Source organism: Lathyrus oleraceus, chromosome 4, assembly GCF_024323335.1.
Source record: "Lathyrus oleraceus cultivar Zhongwan6 chromosome 4, CAAS_Psat_ZW6_1.0, whole genome shotgun sequence".
NCBI lineage: Eukaryota > Viridiplantae > Streptophyta > Magnoliopsida > Fabales > Fabaceae > Lathyrus > Lathyrus oleraceus.
In genome coordinates this window covers 168,816,507-168,836,048 of record NC_066582.1, presented here as the reverse complement: position 1 = coordinate 168,836,048, position 19,542 = coordinate 168,816,507, and the positions used below count along the sequence as shown (strand labels likewise).

General features: G+C 33.3%; 2 protein-coding genes across 2 annotated transcripts; both read left to right on the top strand.

The window, feature by feature from the left end:
- Nucleotides 1–8,609: 8,609 nt before the first annotated feature.
- Nucleotides 8,610–11,082, top strand: LOC127136552 (uncharacterized). The gene is made up of 6 exons (XM_051063098.1): nt 8,610–8,771; nt 9,923–10,022; nt 10,312–10,442; nt 10,551–10,705; nt 10,798–10,867; nt 10,984–11,082. Exons 1-6 carry the CDS (start codon nt 8,610–8,612, stop codon nt 11,080–11,082), a joined length of 717 nt encoding a protein of 238 aa, XP_050919055.1.
- A 654-nt stretch (nt 11,083–11,736) lies between these two features.
- Nucleotides 11,737–12,381, top strand: LOC127136551 (uncharacterized). The gene has a single exon (XM_051063097.1). The coding sequence runs from the start codon at nt 11,737–11,739 to the stop codon at nt 12,379–12,381; it is 645 nt and encodes a 214-aa protein (XP_050919054.1).
- The last annotated feature ends 7,161 nt before the right edge of the window (nt 12,382–19,542 follow it).

Sequence of the window (19,542 nt, the reverse complement as noted above, 5' to 3'; positions counted from 1 at the left end):
AGTGTTTCAGACGTTGCCCGTTTACGGTGAACGGTTCTGTAGATTTTCCTTTTATTTCTACCGCTCCACTGGGAAAGACTTTAGTGATATGAAAAGGCCCTGACCATCTGGATCGTAGTTTTCCCGGGAATAATTTTAGTCTAGAGTTAAATAAAAGTACTGCGTCACCTTGCTTGAAGATTTTCCTTGATATACGCTTGTCATGCCATTGTTTTGTTCTTTCTTTATAGATTCTGGCATTTTCATAGGCGTCTCTTCTGAGTTCCTCTAATTCGTTTATGTCAAGGATTCTCTTTTCACCGGCGGCTTTATAATTCAAATTTAAATTTCTAATAGCCCAATAGGCTTTATGTTCTAATTCTACCGGGAGGTGACAGGATTTTCCATAAATGAGCTTAAATGGGGTCGTCCCTATGGGGGTTTTATAAGCAGTTCGGTATGCCCACAAAGCTTCTGGTAATTTCAATGACCAATCTTTCCTTGAAGTGGCGACCGTTTTTTCTAGTATTTGCTTGATTTCTCTGTTAGATACTTCCACTTGTCCACTGGTTTGAGGGTGGTAAGGTGTCGCTATCCTATGTCTTACTCCATATTTAAGTAGTAGTTTTTCGAGTACTTTGGATATAAAGTGCGATCCACCATCACTGACTACTATTCTTGGGATGCCAAATCTCGGAAATATTATATTCTTAAAGAGTCTAGTTACTACTCGGGTGTCGTTTGTTGGGGAAGCTATAGCTTCGATCCATTTTGATACGTAGTCAACTGCCACGAGTATGTATTTGTTACCGAAAGAGGATGGGAAAGGTCCCATGAAGTCTATCCCCCACACGTCAAAAATCTCTACTTCCAAAATACCTTTTTGCGGCATCTCGTCACGTCTAGATATGTTTCCCGTGCGTTGACATCTGTCACATTCCTTAATAGCCGCATGTACGTCCTTCCATATAGTTGGCCAATAAAAGCCAGCTTGTAGGATTTTGGAGCAGGTCTTGGATGTACTTGTGTGTCCACCATAAGGAGCGGAGTGGCAGTGTTGGATTATATTTTCTACCTCTTCTTCGGGTATACATCGACGGAAAATACCATCGGGGCCTCTTTTGAAAAGTAAGGGATCATCCCAGTAATAGTGTTTTATGTCGTAGAAGAATCGTTTCTTCTGCTGGTAAGATAAAGTAGGTGGAACTATTCCGGCAGCTAAATAATTGACTAGATCAGCGTACCATGGTGTGACGGATATAGCTAAGGTGGTTTCTACTCGCATGTCGGAGTTGTTCTCTTCCAAAGTAGCTATAAGTTTGTCATACGAGAAATCATCATTAATTGATGTTCTTTCCGGTTCAAGGTTCTCAAGTCTAGAGAGATGGTCTGCTACTACGTTTTCAGTTCCTTTCTTGTCCTTGATTTCTAAGTCGAATTCTTGTAGCAACAAGATCCATCTTAGGAGTCTAGGTTTAGCGTCTTTTTTTGTTAAAAGGTACCTGATAGCAGCGTGATCGGTGTAAACTATTATTTTGGCTCCTACCAAGTAAGAACGAAATTTATCTAGCGCAAATACCACTGCTAGGAGTTCTTTCTCGGTAGTGGCGTAATTCATTTGCGCTTCATCCAGGGTTCTGCTTGCGTAATATATAACGTGAAGCTTTTTATCCTTTCTTTGTCCTAAAACAGCACCTACAGCATAATCACTGGCATCGCACATTATTTCGAATGGTTCATTCCAGTCTGGTGTCTGCATTATGGGTGCTGAGATCAATGCTTGTTTAAGAGTTTGAAATGCTTTTAAACAGTTATCGTCGAATATGAATTCGGCATCTTTCATCAATAGTCCGGTTAGAGGTTTAGTTATCTTAGAGAAGTCTTTGATGAATCGTCGGTAAAAACCGGCGTGTCCTAAAAAGCTTCGTACTTCCCTCACGGTTCTTGGGGGTTGAAGATTTTCGATTACCTCTATTTTGGCTTTGTCTACTTCAATTCCTCTGTTCGAGATGATGTGTCCTAAAACAATTCCTTCTTGTACCATAAAGTGGCACTTTTCCCAGTTAAGTACTAAGTTTACTTTCACACATCGCTCAAGGACTCTTTCTAGGTTTTCAAGGCATTCTTCGAAACTTTGTCCGTATACAGAAAAGTCATCCATGAATACTTCCATGATGTTTTCGAGAAAGTCGGCGAAAATTGCCATCATGCATCTTTGAAAGGTTGCAGGGGCATTACACAGACCAAACGGCATTCGTCTATAAGCGAAGGTACCAAAAGGGCATGTGAACGTTGTCTTTTCTTGGTCATCCGGGTGAATTGGTATTTGAAAGAAGCCTGAATAACCGTCTAGATAACAGAAATGTGAATGTTTTGCTAATCGTTCTAACATTTGGTCAATGAATGGTAAAGGGAAATGATCTTTTCGGGTTGCTTTGTTTAGTTTCCTATAATCAATGCACATTCTCCATCCCGATTCGATTCGTTTAGTTATAGTTTCTCCTTTTTCGTTTTCAATAACGGTTATGCCTCCTTTCTTTGGTACAACGTGTACAGGGCTAACCCATTTGCTATCAGATATAGGATATATAATACCTGCTTCGAATAACTTGGTTATTTCTTTCTTTACTACCTCACTCAGGATCGGATTTAGTCTTCTCTGGTGTTCCCTAGAGGTTTTACAGTCTTCTTCTAACATGATGCGGTGCATACAAATAGAAGGGCTTATTCCTTTAAGATCGGTGATGTGGTATCCTAGTGCGGTTGGATATTTCCTTAAGATATGTAAGAGTTTTTCTGTTTCGAGTCTTCCTAGATCTGCATTAACTATCACAGGTCGTTCAAGTTCTAAGTCTAGGAATTCATATCTCAGATTTTTGGGAAGTGTTTTCAGGTCAGGGGTTGGTTTGTTAAGACATTGCGTAGGGTCCGGTGTTATTGCTAAACATTGGTTAGATTTGTCCTCTAAAAGATAGTCTGATGATTTGTCTTCCAATAACTTCCCTGTGGGATCGATATCTTTTAAAACTACGCGATAGAACTGTGCACTTGCAGTTTGTATCCCATTCTCGACTCACACAGTCGAGCGATCAAAGTGTACGGAGAGTCTTTGAACTGATTCTATTTTAGTGAATTTCCTTCCTGGCTTGGTAGCCCCCAGACGTAGGTGAGTTGCACCGAACTGGGTTAACAATTGCTTGTGTCTTTTGCTTTACCATTCTGTATCTTTATCCTGTTTGTGTTCTCAGATATTAGTGTCGTGACATTACCTTCGACATCTTATATCTGATACCAGAATTTCAGATTTGATTTTAGTTCATTCATATTTGTTCTTAGTTTGATTTTATATGATATGATTTTATTCGGTTTGATTTAATTTAATTTGATTTTAATTTAATTATGTTCGGTTAGTTTGATTTCGCTCTTCTGTTTGATTTATCCTCTCTATTAGCTCTTATATTTTTATTACTTATATATCTATTGGTTCTTCTATTTGATTGTTTCTCTTTCTATTTGTTCTTATGTTTGGTTACTCATCTTCTTATTGGTTCTTATGTTTGATTACTCATCTTCTTATTTGGTTACTCATCTTCTTATTGGTTCTTTTGCTTAGTTGTTTCTCTTTCTATTTGTTCTTCAGTTTGATTGATTCTCTATATGAGTTCTTATTTGCTTCTCTTTCTATTTGTTCTTCAGTTTGATTGATTCTCTATATGAGTTCTTATGTTTGGTTACTCCTCTTTGGATGCTTCTTCTTCTACCTTGATTTTCTCTCTGTTGGTTTCTCTCTTCTATTGCTTCTCCTATCTATGATGGTTCATCTCTTTATTGATGCTTCTCTTTCGGTTGGTTGTGATAGTGGATGATTTTGGTTGTTCTCTTATTATTAGGGTTATTTTGTAACAGACTTAGTTTAAACTACACTTAACTTAAACTGAAGTGTTAAGAGTTTTAAATTTATATTATTTACTAGTGAGTGTGTTTTTGTATGTAAAACTTTCAATACTTCAGGTTAATGTATTATGAGTGTAAGAGGAGATGTTATATAATATATAATGAACCTTTTGTTATAATTGTGCTAAGTGTAGTTTGTTTTATTTATGTTTTATTGTATATTTTCTTTGTAACCCATATTTTCATAAGTTATGCGATAACTGATTCACAATATTGGATTTTCAGGCTCTTCCCTTTTTCCCTACTTTATTATATCTATTGTTAACATGGATCACCGGGTTCTTCGGTCTCATAAATTGTATTCCTAAGGATTATGATGTTTTTACTAGTCACTCCACATTTAAATTTGACATACTCTGTAGTAGTATTTTTACCTTAATATCCTTCGGGAAATGGGCGAATAACTAAGATTTTACTGGATTTTGGGCGAATAACATGATTTTATATCAGATTTTTTTAAACAAATTATGTGTAAAATCATACTTTCTACACTAGATTTTCAAAAAAATGGGTATAAAACCATAGATTTCTTTAAAAAATATATATATAATTTTTTATCGATTTTTTCAAATATGCCAAAAACATACTAAATTTTTTTGAAAAATCTGATAGTGTTAACGTCTTTCATTTTTCCTATCGAATATGAACTATCAATTTTTTCAAAAAACTCGAAAATTATAAAACATATCGGATTTATCAAAAAATCTTATAGTTTTAAATTCATTTTTTCATAGTGAAAGTTAGAAAGCCTTTCACTCTATTTTGGGAAAGGAAACACATACCTTCACTAAATCACTCGTCTGTTGCTACGTGATTCAAAAGTAATCCTTTAATTTAACTTCCACCATTGATTTTAGTACTTGGATCTTGCAGAAGAAAATAATGAAGGAAGACGGAAGAACGTAGGCGATTTATTGAAGTTCTAAATCCAACGACAAAGGTTCTTATTGAGTTTAAAGTTTTCCGAATAACACTGATATGAGAATTCAATGATGTTTTGATTCTTGCTATTCCTTTCATATGTTTTTTGTTTTTTTCTTTGTTTTTCATTTTGAAGTTCAATTTCTAACATTGATTTTTGAATAACCATGTTATTCGAGGTTGTCTTTTTTCTCTTCGTATTTTTTGTTTTACTGGATGTATTTTATTTTTGTTCTTATGTTGGTTTTAACTGCTTATAGATTTGTAATGCTTTGTTGTTTGTTTTTTACCCTTCTCTAGTGCTTCCAATTTTATTACTTGGAAATTTATATTGTTTAAGATTCAAGCGTCCAATTTAACTGTGTTAAATATATCAAGTACTCCAAATAATTGTGTATGATTCTTGTTATGATTAGATATGTACTTTGTTTTGGTAGTTATGTGGTTTTACTTGCTTTTAGAATTATAAACATTGAAGGTAATGTTGTTGATTCTTTATTACCAGTGTAAATTTGAAATTTCAAGTTGGTAATGTTATTCCATATTTTTTGTTGTTTTAGCTTATCATACAAAACTAATGGCACATACAATTGCAAATGTTAAGGATATCAATTGCTCCAAAGATTTATGGAAAACCGCTATAAGGATTAGAGATTTGTGGTCCATCACAACCATGTCAAACAAAGAGCACTTGGAATTGGTTATAATGGATGCAAAGGTATATGTTTTATCTCTTGTTGTTTCAAACAAAAAACTTCTTCCATGTCTCATGTTGTATATTATTTTATTTGATTTTTAAGTGCGACATGATCCAAGTCATTGTTGTCATACCCCAAAATTTGCCCTCCTTTTCGCTTTTTTCGTCTTACTGTAATTCGATAACCGTCTGACCTCATTCAAACTCATTCATGTGCATTCATTCATTCATGATTAACATCAGCTGACAGGCATCACAGATTCGGGGTTCGGGGTTGATAAAATTGGAGTTGGATTGGAGTTTATGGCATTACACATCATATCGATTGAAATCCTGATTCATGGCTTTGCTATTTGAGGATCTTGTGTATGAATTATCGATTGGCCGATATTCATCTTGTTTGATTCATGGCATTGGCATGAGTCGTTGGTTCGGGATATTGTGATCCATATTCGTTTGCCCATAAGAATACGACTTTTGCAATCGTTGACCAAAGTCAAACATCTGCCTCTAAATCTTTAATCATGTGATCCCTAATCATTTCGTCGTTTTCAAATTAATTCTAGGGGTTTTTGATGGACTTTAAAGGTTCAAATTTGATTTTAATTCAAAATTTGATTCTTGAGATTCAAGTCGACTTTGGAGAATTAGTTCGATTTCAAAACCATTTCATCATGTTTCTTTAGCCGATTAATTCTTTTAGAAAACATTGTTTTTAATTACAAATTAACTTTGACATTCATTAGTAGATTTTCTCTTTGACTTGATTTTGTTAATGGGTCAAACCCGTTTTTAGCCCATTTTAACGATTATCCATTTTCTAACCCATGTCCGATTCAATCCATTATCCAAATCAAACCATTTATCCATTAACCTTTTTATCCATTTTTGAATACAAAAAAACAATTCAATTATCCATTGTTTTACCACATATCCAATCCCATTTTTTAAATTCAAATCCATCCTTTTCCCATTTTAGTTATCCAAATCCATATCCATTTGACCAAATGTCCAATATCCAAAAATTCATAATCCATTCACCATTCCAACTCCAACTCTAAGTTTTCGTTACACCATTTCATACATTCAATACCAAGAAGCCGATGATGACTTGAATTTCGGATTACAAGTTAAGATGAACCTAGAGCTTAATTTGAACCACATGAAGCATTGTCATGCCAAAAGTTACATGAAACCTTGATTACATGGGTCTTCATAGGCATGTGAATTAAATTGAAAAATATAATTACATTACATGTGAATTACATTGAAAAATAACGTTACAGTACGTGTGAGTAAATTGAAAAAATAAGATTGTGGGCTTTTGATTATCATGAATCCATCTTGATCCACCATTTCCATGTTGTACTTCTAGTTAGGCCACATGCTTCACATCACACCTGCAACGAAAATAACCAGCTGCACTTACCAAAAGCAAACGAAACATCATCAACAGCTGCTGCCTAAAGCGAAACGCGATGCCACAAACGCCAAGCTGCAGAGCGCAGTGGCAAAAGCTGTAAAACGACAATGTGAAAACAAAACTACAAGTCCAAACCAAAGCCGCACGCCAACGACACAAGAAATGCACGCCTGGAAGCTCAAGCTTCATCAAAGCGCAAGCCAAAGTCCACTCGCCCAAGCTGCTAACAAGGCTATTCTCCAAACATGAGCCATGACGAACAGCTGCAGCGAACGCAGTAAGCCAGCATTACCGCAAAAAAACTCCACAAGCTGCTACAGCTCAAATTAAAATAACCTGCATAACGAGCCAAGCGTACCATAAGCTCCAATACGCGTATAACAGAAACGACACAAAAACGCAGCAAAGGCGCATAAACGACAAGTAAGAGAAAAATTGAAATGGGAAATAAACGGCAACGACAAAGCTGAAACGCAGGCTTTAAAATTCTATAATTACCTTGATTCACGGCGATTTTTGGCTCTCCAATTTGGAACAAGCTTCTTCCATTCTTCTTCTTTTCCCTTCAACTCCACCGAAACAAAACCGCCATAACCGTTTCCTCACTCCACCTTTCTCCCTCAATCCTTCAACGATTCTCAATCGCCGAACCACCACCAACACCTTCAACCACACACTCATCAATCGGCTTCATCCCTCTCCTTTGAAGAAATTCGACAATTCGCAACCATTCGCAATCAGCGGCAAATGCATTCATGGCACTACAAAGCATGTCTCCCTCGGGTAGTGCCATTCTTGCATTCCATTCTTGCAATAAAAGATTACAAGTCCTCGGAAACTCCAAGTTGCATAGGTCAATCACACAATTCCAAGTCCAAATGCAAGGGTCCTAATGAGAAATCTCTAAGTCCTTTGTCCAAAGTTCTTTCCATGCTTGGGAAATTATCTAATTTTTTGTCTTTTTTAAAATCTTAACCATTTTAAAATTCATTTTAGAATGAGATGAATGATGCACAACATGATAAAAAAGCAAAATAAAATTGCATAAGGTAAATGACAAAAATAAAGTGTTAAGAGCGGAAATTAAAGGAGTTAGAAATGGAAATTAAATGTTAGATGCGAAATAGTAAGGAATTAGAAGTTAGATGCATGAATTAAAAGTTAGAGTTAATGGTTAGATGTTAATTGTCAGGGGTTAGATCAAGGTAGAATAATATTCAAGAAAACAATTATCAAACTGAAATTCTAAGCAATTAAAACAATCTCTAAAATAGTATCAAAAATCAACATCTAAAATACTATCACAATTAAATTCTAGAATATCGACAAAGTATTTCTAGAAATTAATCAATCTTAATTCTAAAATTAAAACGATTAGCAAAGTGACAATCTAAATCAATCATCAAAATAAAATCCAAAATTAACAATCAAAACTATCTCTAAAATTTCCTAATTAATCCCAAAACCAAATCATCACTTAAAGTCTAAACAAAATTATCAATTAAATTCTAAACAAAATCCTAATTAGCAATATCCTAAACAAAATCCTAATTATCATTTAGCTACTATTATTAACTATTGAGCTACTAGTAACCACACAAAAACAGGAAATTGGACTGATCAAGAAAAAATCGAATGGGCCTTATGACTGGCTTTCGAGGCCACTTTGTCGCGTCAGATCCTCCTCACGCGTCGTCACCGTCTCCGCGCCGTGAGCGGCTCGAGGCCACTCCGTGTAATGCTTCACGTACCGCCACTTTCGACTTGAACGATGAAAGACTCACGCGTCTCCCTTTTGTGACGACTTGAATCGGCTAAAGAAACATGATGAAATGGTTTTGAAATCGATCTAATTCTCCAAAGTCGACTTGAATCTCAAGAATCAAATTTTGAATTAAAATCAAATTTGAACCTTTAAAGTCCATCCAAAACTCCTAGAATTAATTCGAAAACGACGAAATGATTAGGGATCACATGATTAAAGATTTAGAGGCACATGTTTGACTTTGGTCAACTAGTTGACCAAAAAGTCAACGGTTGCAAAAGTCGTATTCTTATGGGCAAACGAATATGGATCACAATATCCCGAACCAACGACTCATGCCAATGCCATGAATCAAACAAGATGAATTTCGACCAATCGATAGTTCATACACAAGATCCTCAAATAGAAAAGCCATGAATCAGGATTTTAATCGATATGATGTATAATGCCATAAGCTTCAATCCAACTCCGATTTTATCAACCCCGAACCCCGAATCTGTGACGCTTGTTAGCTGATGTTAATCATGAATGAATGAATGCACATGAATGAGTATGAATGAGGTCAGACGGTTATCGAATTACAGTAAGACGAAAAAAGGGAAAATGAGAGCAAATTTTGGGGTATGACAATTGTACCACCACATTTGATTCAGAAGCATAAGTCTACACTTATTGTAGGAAATACATACATCATGCAGAACTTCAAGGTTTCTAAAGATGATTTCTCCTTCAAAGCAACAAATCATAATTCCAAGTTGATATTTTGTGGTGCATCTTCCATAAAAAGTGCATATTTTCCCGATATTTGTCCGAACCATTTGAACTTAATTAGTTTGGCTAACATACTTGTGGGAAAGTTCTAACCTGAATTCTTAGTTGGTAATCTAATTCTTGATATTTGTTATTTTTGATCTATAATCATTTCAATTTTGTTTCCTTTATTTAACAATGTGATTTATTCATAGATGTTATTGAAGGAGTCCATGAAATCATTCAGACCCAAATGACTGCATCAAATAACAAAATAAAGTTTTCTTTACCATAACATATATGAGGTATTTTCATATTATTATTATAAAAGTTATTAATTTTAGATTATATTAGATTATTTTTCAGTTGGAATATTTAACTCAATGCATGTTTGCTTGATTCTTTTATTGTTATAGGTATTTGGTTCATTTAGGAAGACCTTATATCACAGTTCTGCAATTACTACAATAATAACAATGACCATGATCATTTCATTGTACTATTGCAAAATGCAAGAATCGGGGGAGTTAAAGGTACTGATGTTGCTATTTGTTTAACACTCCATTAAACAAAGACTTTTCCCAGTTTTTAATATATCTCAAGTACAATATACTAATTTACACATCTATAGGAAGTTTTCCCTTGACTGTGTCTAGCGCTGGGAACGACACAAAGTTAATAATCAATAATGTTATGATAGATGAAATAAAAAAGTTCAAAGACATGTGGTTTCTTTGTATAACTTTATTGTCTTATATGATAGATCTAATTTGGATTATTGTCTGACATTGATTTTATGTTTTTTAAATTCCAATCTTCAAGGGGAGATTCCTTTGAAATCAACATCTAACTTACAAGTTGATATGACTCGAAACTCTGAATATTCTGATCTTGATAAGTTTACATGGAAATCTCAGGTTCTAAGTCTTGCTAAGATCAACAATCTTCAATATGTAAGTGTATGTTGATTCAAGGAATAATTGTTGTCTATGGTGATTTAAATTCAAACTATTATACTACTCAATCATCTTATAAGTTATTGTTTCTCATGAAACTATGAGACAACATCTGTCACTGTTGCCATATTAGATAAATATGAAGTTGATAAATTTAGGTGGTATTATGATGGTTGTGGTCAGTGTACCAAGAGTGTTTTACTTAAAAATGGAAAGTTGAAGTGTTTCTCAAACCATGAGACTGATGAACCTGTTCCACTGTGTGCTTTTTAGATTATTGGTTGTATACTTTTCATAAGATTTGAGATTATGTTGTGTCTGAACACTAATTTCATATTTGATTTCGAATTAGATATAAACTTGAAGTCCAGGCTATCAATAGAAAATGCAGGGCAAGGTTTGTCTTTTGGGACATTGATTATGTCAAGATGATTGGAAAAAAATTCCCTTCAGCTCAAGACTGAGTTGATTGAGGTACTTACTTATCTTTGTCATATGTTATTTATATCTGACATTCTAATGCTTTGTATAATTTTAGGTTGGTGAAGATAATCCCCTAGTATATCCATATGCACTAGATGAAATGTTAAAGAAAGAGTTGACAATTAGAGTCGTCTTTCAATCAAAGTATGGTTGATTGTCTGTTGTTGGATTTAGAGATAACGAAGAGACACTTAAAAAATAAGGGATCAGTTCAAGTGTGAAGAGGTTGTATAGTAACATGAACTTATATATTTAGATAATTTATTATAAATTGATTCCATTTTTTCTAACATACATCCAAGTTACAAATATTTGAGTCTTCCATGTGGGAGGTACTTCCAATTGATTTTGTAATACTCCTTCAGTATCATTCATTTTTATTTTACAAATTAACATCAAATGTTATTAACAAGTTCAAACTACGATTTCAGCGACATATTCTTACATATTTTTAATTTATCTCTATGTAGAAATCTATATCTGCTTCAATTGATTATGATTCTGCGAGAGAAAGTTTAAGCTCACTCATTCAAAAATATATATTAGGAATTAATTATTTGATATTTCCTTCTTATTTGCTAGTCTTAGGATTTAATTACCTATTATTTCTTTCCTTTTTCTAGCCTTTTTTTCCTCCCTATTTAGGCCCTCCTAATATAGCTGTTGGAGAATATTATATCATAATTCTCTCATGTAATCAGCTATAAGTTCATGTAATCATTCACCTTTTGATCAATAAGAAATATACAATTATTTCTCTAATATGGTATCAGAGTTATCATAACAAATTAACACCTTTTTTTCCCCAATGGCCGATGAAGAAAATTCTTCATCTTCCTCTGATGAAAACAATGATTCAACTATTCATCACATCAAAGATTCCTCCCAATCACACTCGTCACCTTATTACATTCATCCTGGTGAAAATCCAGGATTGGTTTTGGTCTCTCCACAATTAAACAACAACAACTACCATACTTGGAGTTGTGGAATGAAGCGAGCCCTCCTTGCCAAGAACAAACTACAATTCATCAATAGAAAGTTACCTCCTTTACCAGAACTTGATCCTCTTTTTGATGCTTGGGAACGGTGTAATGGTCTTGTTATCTCGTGGATAACTCGATCTCTCACACCTTCGATTGCTCAAAGTGTCACTTACGTCGAAAACGCTAAGGTTCTTTGGGAAGAATTGAAAGAACGATTCACCAAAGGAAATCACTTCCGCTTCTCTGATCTTTTGCAAGAAATTCACTCCACAAAACAAGGTGAACGATCAATTTCAGAAATTTTCAATTTTATGAAAACTTCTTGGGAAGATCTTGAAGATCTCCGTCCCCTTCCTTCTTGTACCTGTCACACACCTTGCAATTGTGCCGCTTTCAAAATCATCAAACAACAACGTGATCAGGATGAATGTAATAAGGTGATGAGTGTGATTGGGAGGAATCTTTGATGTGATGAATAGTTGAATCATTGTTTTCATCAGAGGAAGATGAAGAATTTTCTTCATCGGCCATTGGGGAAAAAAAGGTGTTAATTTGTTATGATATCACTGATACCATATTAGAGAAATAATTGTATATTTCTTATTAATCAAAAGGTGAATGATTACATGAACTTATAGCTGATTACATGAGAGAATTATGATATAATATTCTCCAACAGCTATATTAGGAGGGCCTAAATAGGGAGGAAAAAAAGGCTAGAAAAAGGAAAGAAATAATAGGTAATTAAATCCTAAGGCTAGCAAATAAGAAGGAAATATCAAGTAATTAATTCCTAATAGGTGTGAATAATTCAGTAGAGGAGAATGTTCAACTGTCCTCCACAAAGTTAATGAGAGATTTTAAAAAGTAAAAATGATATTTTATGTTCCTACTGGATCATTGATCATATATTCTTAGTTATGTAGTTGTATTTTGACCTACGTTGACATACATTGGTAGTTTCAACCAAGAAAAATGTTTGCAGAATTTTGTTTTGTAACTTAAGTCTTATCCTAAATTATATAAAACTTCCTTTTTTTGATTAAGATTTTCACTGTCGAATTTTGATTATTTGGTCTTCTGATCTTTTTATGCACTTCTGCTTAGATTTCCATTATCCAAATTGGACAGTATGCTCTACATTTTCTATCATTTTGTATAATTCTCCAATTTTAGAATGCATTAGAATGAACATTAATTTTTATAACTTATGTTTCCTTTGAATATCATAAGTTTATGGAATTTTTCATGTATGTAAGAAGGTTCCGTTGTCGGGTTTTGTTTGTGTGGTCTTCTGATGTTTTAATTGTGTATTGTTTATTAGTTAATGTTTTAATGTTCTTATTAGCTTGGATATCCTGAATTTGCATTTCTACCACTACTTATACATCATTTTTCAATCTGTCCAAAATGCATATTATACATTAATTTTTCAATCATTTTCGTATAATGCTCCAACTTTAAAATGTGTTAGAATGAAATATTTCCAATTAGGGTTTTTCTTTGAAATTGATAGATTTATGGAACTTGTCATGTTTGTTATACCTATGAATTTTGTGTTACTTTGATTGGATTCATTGTGTTTTTATAAAGTTAATCACTTTCTAATTTAGTGTTTTTTATGTTTGTTAATTTTATCATATGGCAATTGCACACAGAGAAATATACTTTTACTTGGGTTTATAAGCATTTTTGCATATCCCAAATTATTCATTCATGTTGATATCTACCACAAAATACTCCTCAAGAAATCTATGGATGAAAACTTAATCACCTATAATCACAAGCATCAGCAGCAATTTGCTTCATGTTAAGGTAATCATGCAGTTATTACAACTCTATTTATAATTTAACATTATTATTTTCTTAGCTATAATTTGTATTATCATTATTATCCTGCATGTGTTATAATAACCAATAGAGATGAGGAATAATATTTATAGATAAAAAAAATAGCTTTTACGTAATTATCATACACATGTAGTTGGTACATAGATTTTTCCATTATGGTGAAATGAAATAACAAAGGAAACATAAACCATCACACTTATAATGAAACACAATAACTATTTTGCAACTACTTCAAACAGTCTCATAGGATCACCAACTACTTAAATCCTAAACAATCTTATTTCACTCTTACTTAAACATGTTAACATTCAAAGACATGCATAACTAACACAAACAAATCACATAATCATTCATGCCACTAGCATTGGACCTTCTTTGACGTCTCTCCAGCCTAACATATAACATTTGTTGAGCAGAGCGGTAAGTACAACATCAAACATCACCAACTTTAAGTTTTTTCTCCTTGACATATTCATACTAACCATAACCAATGTACTTTTCGATGTAGTCTTTGTTGGCTTCGAGTATTTCACATTCATAGAAGTTCATGGTTTCAAGATACACCATGGTTAGAGCAGATTGATCGACATGTAGACACCTTTGAACAATTAAAGCTAGAAAATGCTACAATCAGTAAGTTGTGTCAGTTCACACTTAATCAAAATAAAAATTATACTAAAATAACAAATGATTTATCAGGTATGATAACAAACTCACCACCAAAATATGTTTTCAGGTCTTTGATGCCCTGGTGATCTTTTTCTCCCAGTACATTTCTTCTGTCAATTATTCTACATTCTCATTCTCATGTTCTACATTGGCATGTTCTACACTCACTTGTTTCACATATCCTTGTTCCACATTCTCATGTTGTACTTGACCTTATCCTGAATTCTCCTCAGACCTATTGATTTTAGGGAACCAATGGTTCTCTTGAACTTCATTGGAGGTTATGGTTAGTCCACCTCACGCCTCATGTTACCTATTATTTCCATGACTTCATTCGTGTCAAAAGAAGATACACTGAAAATCCACAAACAAAAGAAGATAATTACTCATCACAATTTATGTTTGTTATTACAAAAAAATGTTTTCATTATAACAAGTAGCATACCACAAGTTTAAACTAATAGCAGTGGATGAAATCATATTAAGTTAGAAAAAACATGATTTAGTTTAATAAACTTAGGTTTAGTATATTACGTGCTAGACGAAGACATTGAGAAAGGGGTACCAATTAGGGGTGGCAAAATAGGTTGTCCGCTTCGTCCCACCCCGTCCCGCCTTAAGCCCGCCAAAAAATAAGCAGGGTGGGTAAGTCCACCAAGTAAAATTGGGCTTAAAAGTCTAGCCTACCCTGCCAAGAGCCCGTCTTTTTTTAAAGATTTTTTTCATTTTTTAATAGATTAAAAGATTTTTTTTACATTTTAGTTAGAAAGCATCAAACCAACAATTAGAAAGCATAAAATAGCAACTAAAAGTCTAAAATCATTAAGAAATTTCACCTAAAATAGAACTATTAACAAGAGTTACAAAACTATAGTTCACATATTAACCTTAAACCAACCAAAATAAATATTCTTAGTACTTAATAAATAGGTTGATGGGTCAACCCACTCCTTTTTTGGCAGGCTTGAGGCGGAGCAGGCTTAAGGCAGGGTGGGCTGAACGGGTAGGCGGGCGCAAAATCCCAACCTAGTCCTCCATTTTTTGGTGGGTGCGTCGGTGACCCGTTTTTCCATCCCTAGTACCAATTGCTCTGAATATTAATTTTTTGTGGTGTTTAAATGAAGTTATAATTGTTATATACTTTCAGAGAGTTGCACTTAAAAGAGGAAGAGATAATAAATTTGACACTTATTAAAATTGAGAGTTTGTTGCAAGCAAATTGAAGAAGTTTTAAGGAACTTAAAGGTATGCCTTATCCAAATTCATATGTCACAAGGCACATCTGCAGCAGAGTGATATATGAAGAACGCGATTATAATATTGATATTGAACAACGAAAATTCCATTATTTATTCTATTCACTTACAGGTAATTAATTTACTACCACAATAATTATATATAAAAATTATATTATTAAGAGATATTGTCTAATTTTTAATGATAATCCTTACATTTCAATTAATAGATGACCACTGTACAAGTTTTGATAAAATCATGCAAGCCATGAACAATCGAAGAGGAGTGGTGTTTTTTTACATGGTTATGGAGGCGCTAGAAAAAATTTAATGTGGAGAACTCTATCAAGTTCATTGCGTTCGCGGAAAAAATTATTCTTACTATTGCTTCGAGTGAGATAGCATCGTTATTATTGTCAGGTGGAAGGATAACAAACTCAAAGTTCAAAATTCTTGTGCCAACATTTGGCAACTATACTTCCAAAATTGAAAAAAAAAACAATGAACATTCAAAGTTATTTGTACAAATAGATTTAATAATATGAGATGAAGCACTTATGTCTCATGAAAACTGCTTTGAGGCTTTGAATAAAACCCTTAAAGATATCATGAGCTCTCAAGGTCTTGAGAATACAATATTTGGTGGCAAAATAGTAGTTTTTGGAGGAGATTTTAGACATATTCTTCCTATTGTTCCAAGAAGAGGTCGTTGTGATATAGTTCATGCTTTAATTAGCTCATCTTATGTATGGGATTATTAATAGATTCTTACTCTAACAAAAAATATGATATTTCAAGAAAGTTCGGGGAATACAAGTTCTTTGGAGCTAGTTGAATTCTCAAAATGGATTTTAAATATAGTGGATGGTAAGATTTGTGGATCAAATGATGGTTTGATAGATATGAAATTTCCTCAAGATCTCTTAATATCAAGTTTTGAGGATCCTATCAGGTCAATTGTTTATAGCACATATCCCAATATGTTAGAAAATTATAAAAAATAAAGAATTCTTACAATGCTAAGGCTATTCTTGCTTCAACCATTAAAGTAGTGGATAAAATCAATCATTATATATTGGATTTGATTCTAGGTACGACGCGTTAAGTTACATTAGTTTATGCATATAAAAAATTTGTAACTGTAGCGGGGTATTCGTTACCTTTAGATTTATTGACTAAATCAAAAGTAAATCATACAATTCGAGTCGCCACCACACTTCTATTTATCCAAAGGAAAGGTTAGAAAGAGAACAAAAATCGAGAAGTTTTATCAAATCAAAAACTAATAAAAATGTCAGAGATCTGGGTAAGGGGGTTGGTTATGCAATGGGAAGGTTTTAAGCACCTAAAACATCCTAGGTACTCCTAGGGAGCCCTTTTCACAATTGTTGTAAGGTAGGTTGGTATTTGTGAAAATTATTTGTGCAAACATGATTGGGGAGATGAGAGAAGAATGTACAAATTATTTACAATTTTGTGTTTGAATGGATAAACCCATTGTCTAAGCACCATCTTAAAAAGGTAGGATCAAAACCTCGTAGTTCGGGGTAAAAATCTCAAAACAAGTTGGTGAATTGATTGGTCCAAAAGCCTTACGGTCTTTTGTTATCAAAGGGAGAAAACTCAACCTAAAACCAAAAATCCACCATGTGAGGAGAGCTTCAACATGCTAGTGGAGGGTTAACCCTATAATAAGCATGGAAGTCTTATGATCCATCACTAAGGATATAGGTGAGTATTATATCAACCTCAAGGATAACTCAAACCTAATAGCTAATGTTTATGAAAAGCTTTGGCAAGAAAGGGCCATTGAAACCACAAAAAAAATTGAGTGAGTTGTATTTACCAATGAAAAGTATTTACAAAGTATGGTCAAAGTTGACTTTAGGATTCAATTCAAAATAAGTGTTATGAAAAGAAGTTTTGAAAAATCAAAAGCATAGTGCTTAGGTTTCTAATTTTGAAAAAAAATGTTAATGTTTGCATAAAAGTTTGGCTTGGGTTAGAGTGGAGGGAAGAAGAAGAATGGCTAAGTCCTAAACATACAAAGATGAAGGAAGAGAAATAAAACCACAATGGAGTTCCCTTCTTGAGATCATAGTGATGATCCAAGTTGTTCCCTTTCCTTTGGAATAGCTAGCAAATAGCAAATAACTCAAGCCATCAATCAAACAATCAAGCTCATAGGAATCTTCCAATGGCTTTTGTATCTCTCACTTTGGATGCTCATGACAATGGTTCTTCTATTTGACTCAAATTTGGATCCCTAGCACAAGAACACACAAATCAAAAAATTCCACAATGCAAACAAAGAATGGACAAGAGTGAGTTTATAAATTGGTCCTTTCAATTCATCTTAAAGCTTTAAGCATTTTAAAGGCATGAGGCCTAGTTGCTCTTTGACATTTTTCTTCTTTTATAGCATTCTAAAGGCATGAGGCCTAGTTGCTCTTTGACTCCATTTTGCATAGGTAAGGTCCTAAAGTCTAAGTCCTTTTGTCCATTTGCATTTGGTTCACAACAATCAAAACAAAACACAAGCACAATAGTATATACACAATAATATGCTCAAGTGAGCAAAAGGCAAATTGCATTAACATAAACATGAGCTCAAGTGAGCAAAGGGCAAAAGCAAATGAATTAATGAACAAGATATTAAATTGCATAAAAGTAAATTGCAAGAATTAAATGACTTGAATTAAAAGTTAATGGTCAATAGTTAGTGTTAGTATGCCATAAGGCAATTTAACGCTATGTTAAGCAATCGTAGGTGGACTAATGTAGTAGTCACACCTATCTGAGGCCGGTCAATAAAAGTATAGGCAACAAACACAAGTTAGAGACCATGACTAGTAAGCCAAGCTCCTACAACTTGCCATGCCAAAAGAAAATAAGAATGATCTTGTATTGATTTAGGTTTTTTGTTTAACCAAGAAGCAACCTATCCTTAATGCAAAGCCATTCACTTGATCTTTGATCAAGATGAATTAGATTTGAATCAAGGAAGGTTAAGCCTCCCATATGTCAAGGCTAACCACCAATCTTTAACTCATTGATCAAAAAGAAAAAGATGAAGAAGAAGATGAATAAGAATATACATGAATTGAAATTCAAATGAGATATCCAACACACATTGATCAAACATGAATAGAATCAAAGTCAATCAATGGTAAACAAAAGCAAAATGAAACTTAGAAGTCAAGAAACAAATAAAATATTTTTGGTATTTTTTTAGAATTAAAATAATACTTGAATTAAAATAAACAATTAAAGTTCAAACTTCAAATCCATTTCAAATCAATTTTGAAAAGTCCAAATGGATCATCCTAAGTTCAGCAAGGTCAAACAAAGTTTGACAAAAAATTTCAGCATTTTTAGAAACCAGAAACTATTTTTAAACAATTAAAAATGAATAAAAAATAACCTAATTGAACTAAAATCTCAAATAAATCTCAAATTAATTAATAAATTGATGAGAATATTTTTCATAGATTCATCATCACTCAAAGAGGTTAAAAAAATATTTTTGTATTTTTTGAATATTAGAAACTATTTAAAATGAATTAAAAATAACCAGAAAAGAGAAAATTCATAAAAAATATCAAATGACAAAATAAAAAATATTAAAAATCATTTTCAGAAACTAGAATTAAAAAGGGAAAATGCAATTGGTCCCATATTTTTTGGAATTAAAATGAAAGAGATATGAATTTTTGAAATAAAATGAAATAAAGAAAATAAAATAGAAAAATCAGAAAATAGGAAAAAGCCTGGCACGTTGGATTCCTTTCATTAAATGATGTGGCACATCAAATGACTCACAGGCGCGCGCGCATCATAGGGTCTAGTCAACTGAGTAACACAATGAATTAA